Here is a 12,291-nt window from a genome sequence, read left to right as displayed (position 1 = left end):
GATACGATACCATATAACAATACATAAAGTAATAAATGAGAAAATTTATTACTTTGCACCAAACTCATGCACCTTACAGCTAATCAATATATATGTGTAGTAAGCAATTACCCGTCGTGCATTATTTTAAAAAAAACTCGACTCTAATGCTGTTCCGACTCTGAATCAAATAAATGTAGGCTGCTCTGCTTACCCCACATGCACGTCACGACCTCAGGCTCCCAATCAAAGGCACGCAACCCGCTTACCAACAAGGCATCAGCCTTCAGAAACTGCGCTGCAAACTACGCACGAATGAGCTCTCATTCTGCGTGGAACAGCATTGTAGGCTCCGAGTAGATCAAGACCTTGCCAATTATACGTCTACCAAGGCTATAAGGGGCCGTTCAAGTATTACGTAAGCAGATTTATTGCAATTATTTACCCCCCATCCACTTGTCAGCAAAAGTAAGCAAAGCTCTTACCCCCTCCCTCCATGCTTACGTAAACATTTGTCAATTAATGTATTGTTTTTTTAATTTTATAACGTTATAATTATAATTTGAAAAATAAGAAAATAGATTTAGGATAGAGATTATATTTTACTGAAACGGTATTCAACATAGAGTAAAGGACAAAAATATTATATCTTACTAACATAACAAACTTTATTTTAAATTTTTGGTACATATATTAAATTCAAATTAACAGTCTTCAGTCCATGAAACCCGAATCCATGATTCTAAGTTTTCGATGACATTGGATTGCTTCGATTGCTGCTCAGTGTTGTGAGTCTGCTCGCTTTCATCCGATTTTGGAATGTCTACGTCATTCTCATCGAGCCATTCAACATCATGGTGCTCTAAATTTTGAATAATGCACATCAGTTCATTAGCACGACGAGCAGCGACTCTTACAGATCTAACTTTCCTATCAGTGTGCGTGTTTACTTTCTTATGGATCTTTTCGATGTGACGATTTAGTGACTTGACGGAAGCATGATAAAGACCATACGTTTTGCATTTTCTACTTGATAGCCTCAATTGTACCGTCGGACAAAAATAATCGTATGGCATTTGCAGGAAATCTTTGAGTGAAGCACTTAAGCGTAGAGCTAAATTGACTGGAAGATTAAGGAATTGCCCTCCTTCATCTAAAACCAAGTCATCAACGGTTTGTTTTACTTTTACAGGTGGTGGAAGAAACCTGTTGTCTAGTAATCTAAATAGGCCACTTCTTGGACGACAGCATTCTGTATTTCTACATTTTACAATTTGGAGCAAGTATTGGCTTTCACGCACATGTTCTGAATACCATTTAATGTCTGGAAAATCAGGAAAATCTTGTTCACCTGCCCCAACATATTTTGCATTAACATTATAGCCATCAATTTCCACTGAACTCCATACTTCAGCTAATACATTTCCTGAAAATTCGAAATTAGATCTTTCTAAATGTTCATCAATTGTAACGCCACGTTCATCCAAATGAGACCCAAAATGGTCATGAGGCAATATTAAACCAGCCAGTTCCCGACTAAGAGGAGCCATTCTGCACTCTACTCTGTTATACGCACTTCTTCCGGGAGCATTGGTAGCTAAAAACAATGCATCGAGATCATGTCGCTTAAAGTGTTGTATAGCAAACCCTATGACTTTTTGATAACGTGGATTTTCATCTGGCCCTCCATCAACCGTCATGATTACCACTGGTTTTACTAGTCCATGGTCAGTTTTAGCTAATGGTCGAAACTCTTCAAGTTCGAGAAGCGTCTCGAAATCCTGAGCATGAGTATTAGCAGTAGATGAACTATGCTTTCCACTTCGAATAGCGATGTATGTTGGTCCAGAATATCCAACGGCTTGCGGTTGTCCTAGCATATTGGAAGTGATTTTGATACCAGCATAAACAGATGGTATTACTTTATGACGCTCAGCGATTACCCAATCGTGCTCAGGCAATTTGATTCTATATTCCATGTGGATTAGAAGAGGTGCTTGCTTATTTGCCGCAGTTACGCCAATAGGGACTCGAGCTTTATCATCTTGAGGTATGAAAAATACTTGATCTGGTCCTAGTATGGATGCTATGTTCTCTAAATAATGGATTGATGTTTCAGCGAACTTGCTATCTAAGTGGCTCTTGTGGTGATCAGTTTGAGCCCGAATGAGCTTAACAGGGACTGTCGATACATGTCTTCGTCCCTCTGCAGAACTAGATTTTCTAGGAATCAAACGAAGATATGTCCCACTGCGACTAATGTCAAATCCCATGAAGGTTGATTGCTTTCAAGATTAGGACGTCCCACTGAATCCCTCAGAGATAGTCTTTTTTTCATTTCTGGATTTTTATGACAAATATCTTCTAACTTTCTGTTCATACCATCCCAGCGTTTCTTCTGGACAACTGCGTTTTGAATCTTCCCGTTTAAAGACTGTTTTGCTGTTTTTATTTCCTCGCGCAACTTAATGATCTGTTTATCAACTTCAGCACGGCTTGGCATAGTATCTCTGGCAGAATACAAAGCATTCAGATTTTTTTTGAGTAGAGCAATCTTATTTTTCATAGCTTCCTGAGAAGGTTTTGGTCTCTGTTTATCGTATTTTTATTAATTTCGCATTGCTGTTGTGATTCATTACCGGTTTTTATTTCATCTTCTTCCTGTTTTTTTAATATTTGAAGCTGGCTGTGTAATTTGTGTTTTTTCTGCAGGTTTACAGGTTGCCTAAAAATAAAAACTTTCTATGGGTTCTGCTAAAGATTCTCTTATTAAGCTACATAAATACAACGTATGGCAATATATATGGTAAATACAAAACCCTATGGCTTTAAATCTAATATCTTTAAACGAGCAATTCGTTCCGGTCACAAAATACAGGGTGTTATACTCTATTCAAGTAGGTATTTAAAAGAATGTAAACAATCTTGATATGTGTTTTTATTGAAATATGCAATTATAAAATCAGATATTTGTAAAGGTGCGTACAGACATCGCGAGGCTTGCGCCGCGAATGGTTCGTCTCGCATACATCAACCTGAGGCATGCTACGGCACATGTATACGTGCGAACCATTCGCGGCGTACGCCTCGCGATGTCTGTACGCACCTTTATGTACTTACAGAAAAGCAATTTTAATATTTGTTGAGTTTTAAATGAATTACAACAGATTTTACACAGTTTACAATTTTAAACCACGTATTTAATAAAAAGACATATAAAGATTGTTTACATTCTGTTAAATACCTATTTGAATAGAGTATAGTTTTCTGTAGGTGTATATATATATATATATATATATATATATATATATATATATATATATATATATATATATGTATAAAACTAACATCCTGTATTTTGTGACCAATTGACGGAATCAATTATAAGAAATAAATCTATATAATGAATATTACCTCTATACTTTAAGATAGGCCATAATATTTTCTAATTAGCAAAGAGAAACTTTTTGGCGATTTCTAATATTTCTAGTAGGTATTCATAGGTACCTAAAATGATTTCGTCACTCACCTTAGAAAAAAATGTAGTAGATTGGATTTATTCTTAGTCGCCGCTTGCAATTCTTCTTCGATTTTCTTAGATACAATAATATCTAGTTCCTTGTCGGATTTTGCTTGTCATTTGTAATTTCGCCACACTTCGTTAACTAACTTTTGTACATTTTGTACTTTCGTACTTGTATGATATTTTTTTAAACTTTCAAACAATTTTTGGTATAACTTGGATTTGTCTATTTGAAACGACATCTTATTTAAACATTAAACTTTGGCTAATGGAATGAATGGTAACACAAATGTTAACTTGCTTTACTATGCTTACAATACGTCTACTCGCTATAGCATCCAAACGAAACAATACACTGATAGAGGAAATTTAGACAAGTGAACAGCGCGCGGTAATTCCCTTACTCGGTTCTAACGCTAGTAGGGGAATTACCGCGCACTGTTCACTAAACGTACGTATTACTTGCGGGAATCCCCGAAAATGCGTTTTGTTTTCAAGCAAAGACAATGTGTGGGTTGCCATTCGTGTAAAAAAGAAAATAACTACCGATGACGTAATCATCATCTAGACTCCCCTACCCCCATGTCATCCAAAATAAGCAAATCAAAGACCCCCCGCCCCCCCATAGTGCTTACGTAATACTTGAACCCTAAGTATATACTCAAGGTCAAAGCTATATGTGTATACCCAAGGTCAAGGGAAGATCCACAATTACCAAGCTTATTCCACAGAACAATACAATTACACCGTGCGGTCATACTAACCCAGATCCAAATTTCCTTTATGATGACTTCCTCATTAACCACAAAATCCCGAACATCTCAATTACCAATTTATGTCAAGAACACAACATTGATCAGTCTACTAACCTTCAAGGTCAATCGTCCACCTACCTTCCTTTGCAAATCATTCAAAAGAATAAGCCGATCATATTGCTGCCTAATATTTATAAGGTTACAAACGTAAACTAAACCCATAATACTTTCATAAATGTATGTACCACTACAGCTACTTACAACTTTTCTCCTGTTAAAAAGTTCATTACCCCAATACAAAATTACAGCGATTTAAAACGCTACACTTACACACTAACAATATCATAATGAACATTATGTGCACTCAAGTTAGCATAAAGCCATAGATCACATTTAACACTGTGATACACTGCGTCGTTCCTCTTGTCTGCGCTGCGATGTTGTCCTCTCCAGTTTGTACACTCAGCCTGGTCACCAATGTCTTGTGTCGCTGCTGACTGCTATATCTCCTGCTCCAAACTCGGAACTGCTTCCTCTTTCTCCACTGCTTCATCCAGCTCGTCCACCCCTAGTCTGGTCAATCTTACTGGAGGGCTGTTGCTTTCCTCTGGCCTGCAACATCTGACTAGCAAACAGAATAATGCACGCAAACGTCGCCTCTGCCAAACTCCCACTATTAACAGTATTAAGGCAATTAGTCCAAGCACTGACTGAATTCTGGCGAAAGTGTCCATTACACCATGTTTTACTCGCACAATTTCAAGGCCAATTGTCTGTAGTACCTTTTTCAAGTTTGCAAAGCTGTCCCCCGTTGTTGAACTATTTTTAATAATTTGATTTAGTGTCACTAAATCATTACTCACAACAGATGAATTATGATAACGTTCTAATACTAGCTTCTCATTTGATGACAATAATGAAGGCACTTCCGGTATCAATAAATTGTCTGTTAAGTTCCCATATGACATGGAACCTCTGTAATAAGGAAACAATAGTATCTTACTAGAGTATATATAACAGTTCGATGTACCTGGCAAAATATTAGCACCAGAAATTGCGATTGTCGTTTTCCTTACTTCATTAACACAGTCTAATGTAATAAGCAACTCGCTTGGCACTGAATAAACCCAAAACCCTCCATTAAGAACTCGGTGGAATTCCGTTGGTATAGGTCCAGACAGCAGACGACGTTGACACACTTTCGGCACAATGAGTCCCCTCTCCTGGACAGCAAGGCTTCGCAGCTTTCCTCCCGCCGTACTCGGATAGGGAAGACTAAATCACACACTGCCAACCTTTCTTTGGTGCAGCTCTTCAAATCCCTCTCAGTTAACGTTGCATACCTCTGTTGGTCATTGGCCACCGCCAAGTAATCACTCACACCCTCAAGGCTCACATACTTATCAATAGTCTCCATGTAAACGGGAAATGTTAAAATTTTGTACAACACAAAATGACGGTCTACTGACTGAATTGGAACTTGAAAAATGATTTGTATACCGTCACTATATGCAACTGCATAACCTTTGCATGTAGAATAGAATATATGTACCATGCTGATGTCAATAGGTGCTATAAGTGAATAACCTTCAGGTAACCTACGTACCAATTCCGTTAGTAATTCCGTTAATATAAAAGGTGATATCAGTACTGAACTAATATGACCTTGCGATACCTCACCTAATGCCCCTTGAATTTTGATCAATTCCGTATGTACATTTTTAATAATAAACTCCATACTTCTTATTACCGAATATAACATATCGTTCATTCAGAAGAAAAGTGACACAACTCAAAAAAAGTAAATTTTACAGGAGAGCGATTTGAAAATTGTGCTTTTTGTAATTAGTTTTTCGTTTAACAGAACTGCAACCTTTAATCCAAAAGTCATTTTATTATTTATATCAGTTAAATATAGGGCATTTAAATTAGCTTAATATAAACCATGAAGTTTGTGTTTATTATTTTTTTAATTATTTATTAATTTAATTTGAGTTGTGTCAATTTTCCTGTAAAACCGCTTTTCATTAAAAGGTTAACTTTGAAGATGGTAATGACACAAAAATAAGTCAACGGGTTTTTAATGACAGTTAACTTTAATTGAAACAAAAAATTCAGTTAGTTACTTAGAACTAAACCTCCAAACATCATTGAACCTATTTTAGATGTTTAGAAAAATAGTGTTTTCAAATATTAATAACAAAATACATTCATTTACTACCACTAGTTACTACCAATAGTTTGGTCTTATATAAAGTAACTAATGCAGCACTTTTTAATATTTAAAGAAGTATTTTCTAATGGAAATAAAAATCATTAACACAAACATAACATTGTTGCTAAACACAAACGTTACTGCAAAAATTTAAAGTGAGTTATAAAATGGTGCATAGCAACTTGGAATAACATGTTTTTCAAGTAAGTATTGTAAGTCTTTTTTCTTGTTAACTGAAATTCCCAGTCTTTGCTCGTATAATTTTTTTAAAGCAACATCTGAACAATGCACAGGAAAAACCTGTTGTTTCTTCTTTGAACTTCTGGTTTTCTTCTTAGTGTGACTCTTCTTGTTGTCTCCGAATAAATCCTCGTTTTCTTCAATATCAATCTGCTGGATGAAAATTTCTTGAAAGTCAACTGTGTCATCATAAGTTGTCTTGTACTTGATTTTAAAGGGAGAATCTTTCTCAACTTTAATTATTTTGATGTCATTCATTGCAACAGTACATCCTGAAATGAAAAGATAACTGTAAAATGTTTAATTATTATCTTTTTAGATAGAATAGGATAAAAAGTTGGATTTAAAAGTTTTAGTATGTTAACAAAGTGTAGGAAATTAAAAATAATCCGTTCGAAGTAGTTAAATATGCGTTTATAAAAAATATTTAAAACGTAAGAAAATGCAATTCTTCCATCTTGATTGCATATCTATGTGCCATAAATAACTACTCTTTAACATACATTTTTCAGATTAAATATGAAAAGGAAAGATGGTTTAAAAACGTAAAAGAAGATAGTAAGTTAAAAGATTCTTAAAAATTGTGTAAAAAGTATTAAAGTTAAATTATTGGTTTCACATGGTAAAGGCTGAGTAGGGTTTAAACTATGTTTGAACCGGTTGAGATTGTTTTTGCAGTGAAATAATAGATGAAATCCCTTTATTGGTCTGCTCATCACTAGAATTATTTTATAACTCTCGTTTCATAAAAGTGTCTAAATTATATTATAACAGTAAGCAGCTTACCTGACACATTAACTGTAGAGTTACATCCAATGTTTGCCCATAGGTCTTTAAAATCCAAGAAATCTTCATGACTTAGTTCATTGACTTTATACGGATTCCCAGTTTTTTTTGCAGTTTTGATCAATGAAATGTATTGAGCCGGGTGGTAAATTGGTCCAGACTTCAGACATTTCTTAATCTGCTTCTCAATCATTGCATGTACATTGTCCCCCTCGTTTTGACTATGCCCTTTTATTAGGAAATTGTGAGTTATAGACTTAATTGGCAGTTTGTCCACTGCATATAAGTACATAGAAAACAAATACTTGTTTTTCTGTTGGCCGCTGCAATTATCAGAGTAAAATATAATTTCAATATCGTTTTCGCAATTTTTAACTTTTTCACTGAGGTATTTGTAAATGCATGTTCCAATTTCGCACGAGCCTCTGGCTCCTTCGCCTTCATGCCAAGTATAGCAGAATACGGCATCATTTTTCAGCTCACAGACAGTCAGGTTTAGCATATTTAATTTAGATTTATAATACATTAGGGACACTTCCCCCTTTGGACACTGTAATACAGCTTGAAGGTCATAACAGGCAACAATGGTGTTGACACTCACTGAGTCTTTGTCAGAATTTTTTTTCAATCGAGATAGATCTTTTTCCATAATATGCTTTTCATATTCCTCTTGCAAACTGGTCTTTCTCTCACCTTCAGCTGTCTCATATGCATGGCACAGCTCACAAAGGTCTTTTTTTGGAACAAAAAAAGAAATATTATACTCTTTGGTGAATATATCGTAATACTTTTTATAATTTCCATGAGGTTTTTGCAAGCTTTTACAATGTTCAACATAATCACGATGTAAATCACTAATTGTTTTACCACCTTCTATGAATTCTCTGGTTGTGTTTGCCCGTAGATAGTGGCTCTCAATTTTAGGAATAGATTCTATATGACGCCTGATGCCTTCATTTATTAACTTGTCTTGATCAGTTTGATGCTTATCATGTTTACCCCTCAGATCACCAGCAACAAAGCCACTTGAGGCGTCTTTCTTATCAATAACGGTTCTAATTGGTCTGTCATTGATCCCTAGGGTGTTTCTGAAAAAATCTTTGCATACACGAACTCGCTTATCAGCAACATCAAAATAAAAGGCTTGGTTTGGTTTTCTCTTATTTCCCTCTCTCTTGTACTGGTAAGTTGGTTGTATGTTCTGAATATGTGATGCTATGAAATCTCTTTGGCGGGAAAGGTCACCAAGTGCCCAATAGTTTTTGAAAATTGTTTGACGTTCATCAGGGTTTATTTTGGTTTTACACTGGATTCTACATCTATCATTGCATGGTGGTTTTATTTCCTTTTTCTCAATTAGTTTTCTGGACTTAGATGATGATTTATATTCCTCTCCAGAATTTCTCAGCTTTTTTGCTTTACATTTCAACCAGTTGTCTTTGTTTAGTGACCTTTTCTTTCCTTTTTTCTTTTGGAGATCAGTGTTATTTTGTTCCAAGAATTCAAAAACATTATCATTTTCTTCAAAGATCTCAGGCTCCTTTTCTTTAGTATTTACAACAACTTTGTTTCTTCTAGGTATGTTAAATATTTTGTTGGATATTGTTTGTTTTTTAGGGAAATTAAGGTCATTTTTTGGCTCGTAATTTGGATCCTCGTCAGAATCATCCACGTCATAATCATTTTCACTGTTAGGGTCATCTGAAAAAAGATCTCCAGTAGCTTCGTTATCGGTTTTACACTTTCGTTTGGGTCGAACATTTTCTTGGTTAGACTGAGCTGATGTCGTTGGCAAATTAAGTTTTTTAGGCACACATTCCCTGCTTTTGTTGGTATTTTGTGAAAATTCACTAACACACTGTTTTGATGTCGAAGGTTTATGATTTTCTTCACTGTGAACTTCTTTAGAAGTACATTCTTTAGGAATGACATCAACATAACCCTGAGTTTTGTCTTCAGGTTCAGCTTCCCGGGTTTGTAGGATCGTTGAGATTGGCTGGGTTTCAATGTGTTCAGTTAAAAGTTCATTTGTAGTTTGAAATATGGCTTGAACCTCATTATTTGGGGTTGTATTTGGAATTTCCTCTTCATTAATCACTGTCCACTCATTACCACATACGACACTATTATGTGAATGAGGAGTAGGCCTATAGTCTGTAGAATTGCCTTTTTGTTTGGCTAATTTTAAAATCAGGGATGTTCTATTGCTCATTCCTGAGACTTAAACTGGCTGTTGTGATGCCTTCACTAGAAAAAAATGTGTAACCTAAAAAAGTTCATAAATGAATGGCACACACAGACAAGGCATTTTGTCTGTATGTGGCATTCATTTATGAATAAAATGTATATTGTTTACTGATAGTTTAACAAGAAAATAAATCGTAATAGTACTAACAGTGGAATATTTATAATAAATTATGAACTATTTTCGCAATACAAGTGTCACAACTCAAAATATTGCACTGTTGGTATAACATTGTGATTTAGTTTCTTGCAAAAGTTCAGAGTTGTAATGACACATCTCAAAGTCTGCCACTGTGGAGGTATAACAAAATGAAAAAAGTACAATGATTTTCAAGGAAAAGTGACACATCTCAAAATTTGGACTTGTGGATGACAAACAAAATTGAAAGTCAAAGCTATATTCAAGGAAAAGTGACACAACTCAAAATCTGTCATTATTCTAGTAAACAATATAAACATTTACTTACAAAATATTACAAACCAAACAGGCACAACTCAAAAAGTGTCACTTTTGCAGAGAAATTATAGCACTTCACTCCTAGACAGTCAAGTCACAACTGAAATGTGTCAGTTTTGCTAGAAAAAACATAACCTAGAATGTTCTAGAAGAAAAGTGACACTAGTGCACTCTAGTGGGAGCAAGCAGAGTTTGAGTTGTGACGTTTTTGCAGTGAAAAGAATAACTTATTTCAAGACTATTAAACCAATAAAACCCATTTAAAAAAATTTTGAGTTGTGACACTTTTCTTCTGAATGAACGATATGCTGATATACAATTGTTCTATTTAAATCCATAATATTATCCCGAACTTCTCCCATAACTTTTGCAATTTTGTCAAAATTGTTAGTCATTAATTTAACAATGGTTTGAACATCCCCTTGCGTAACTCTCAACCCATCTTGTAATTCCTTTATGTAGGTTAGCTGATTTTTATTCATGTGAACTATGTCTTCGTCCACTTTGGCTAAAATACCAATCTTTGTATTTAATTCGTTAAAGTCATCTACATCCAATGTTCCAAACAAATACTTTAATCCTGTTCCAACTGAATCTATTAACCCTCTTTTCTTACGAGATCCGCTATCCGTGGTACTGACTGGCTCCCTAAATTCCATAAGAACACTGATTTGATTTAACATGCTCCTTAATTGAGCTATTCCCTGCCTTACTCTAAGAATTTCACCTTTTGTTATTTCAAAGTTTATGCTTCAATAAATTAATATCCAGATCCTGAACAAGTTTCGAGAGAGCTATGACCAAGTTATTGTAAGACTCAATGTCCAACGAGCTAGCTACTGTCCAATAATCCCCTGAAATCGTTATGTCCTTTTCCTTAACAAATAAAACCCCCGTAGGTAGCAGACTACAATGCCTCTCTTTGCACTCCAACACATGGCCCCCATCTGCACACACTGCTCCTCCGGTAAATCCTGCAATACAGAAATAGTCCCTATTAACACGACGTCAACGTAAAGCTCAACCCTACACCATGCGAGTGTTAATTCCAATGTTAGTTTTACTAAATACACTCTAAACTTCGCTGCGCAATGATATCCATTATGGTTTCACGACCTATTTTGGTCAACTATTACAACTTCAGTATATAACGTTTTAATATACGCGCCTACCCAGTTTTACAAATATTTACATATTTATTCCTATTTACACTTGAGAACCATTAATCTTTAATAATACAAATAATTCTTTCAATACATAGATTTACTTCTACAGTCAAGAAAATATTTTCATCTTTACACTATCCTACCAAGGAACTGCTGAATACACAAGGAATTGTCGTCATGAATTTATTTACCTTAATCGAATTAACTTTTACTTTTTGACCTGGTATTATAACCATGCCTTCCCGTTTGCTCTACATTCAATTGATCCTCCTCGGCCCCATCCATCTCTGGAATGACCGGTAACCTAACGGAAACATCTGGCCTCCAATCTAAATCTCGGGGATCATAAATCATTGTTAAATTACCTGAACTATCACTTGAAGGACTAGGTACTGACTCTGAGCACACGCTCATAGGTGACAGTACCTCCTCTATGTCAGACACACACTGGGTCCCAGATTCATCTATGTCACTAAATGTAGATTTCTTAATATTCAATCCATCTAACCTATCTTTTGCAAATATAGGCCTAAATCTCCACAATAATGCATTTGCGGCTTCCCGCTTAGATTGCGGTTCACCACAAACCTCAGATTCACCAACCACGTCTCCTATCTCTTCGTCCTCAGTGAGTAACTGTTCCTCTACCTACCTTGCCACTTGATCGTAATTCTTTATAATTTCATCCCTTAATTCATCCATAGCTGCCTTCAACTTGTTTACATTAATAATAACCTTTCTCGTAACCAACTAAACCTCATACACTACACTGGATATTTTACGTAATATTTCATGTGGACCCGACCAAAATCTACTAAATTTCGACCCTGGTGCATGCTTCAAAGCCTCATGATAAACATAAACCTTATCACCTGGTTCAAATTCTACAGTCTTAGTACCCTTATCATAATACTGCTTACTCCGCG

At 35.4% G+C, this 12,291-nt stretch overlaps 1 protein-coding gene across 1 annotated transcript; it reads right to left on the bottom strand.

Annotated features, from left to right (window-relative positions):
* Nucleotides 1-6,417: 6,417 nt before the first annotated feature.
* Nucleotides 6,418-9,631, bottom strand: LOC124371839. Its single transcript, XM_046830198.1, has 2 exons — nucleotides 7,499-9,631; nucleotides 6,418-6,984 (listed from the first exon to the last, which is right to left on the bottom strand). Exons 1-2 carry the CDS (start codon nucleotides 8,145-8,147, stop codon nucleotides 6,623-6,625), a joined length of 1,011 nt encoding a protein of 336 aa, XP_046686154.1. The 5' UTR covers nucleotides 8,148-9,631; the 3' UTR covers nucleotides 6,418-6,622.
* Nucleotides 9,632-12,291: the final 2,660 nt, after the last annotated feature.

This window comes from Homalodisca vitripennis, unplaced genomic scaffold (genome assembly GCF_021130785.1).
Source record: "Homalodisca vitripennis isolate AUS2020 unplaced genomic scaffold, UT_GWSS_2.1 ScUCBcl_2109;HRSCAF=6524, whole genome shotgun sequence".
Taxonomy (NCBI): domain Eukaryota; kingdom Metazoa; phylum Arthropoda; class Insecta; order Hemiptera; family Cicadellidae; genus Homalodisca; species Homalodisca vitripennis.
This window is presented reverse-complemented; position numbering and strand designations above follow the sequence as displayed.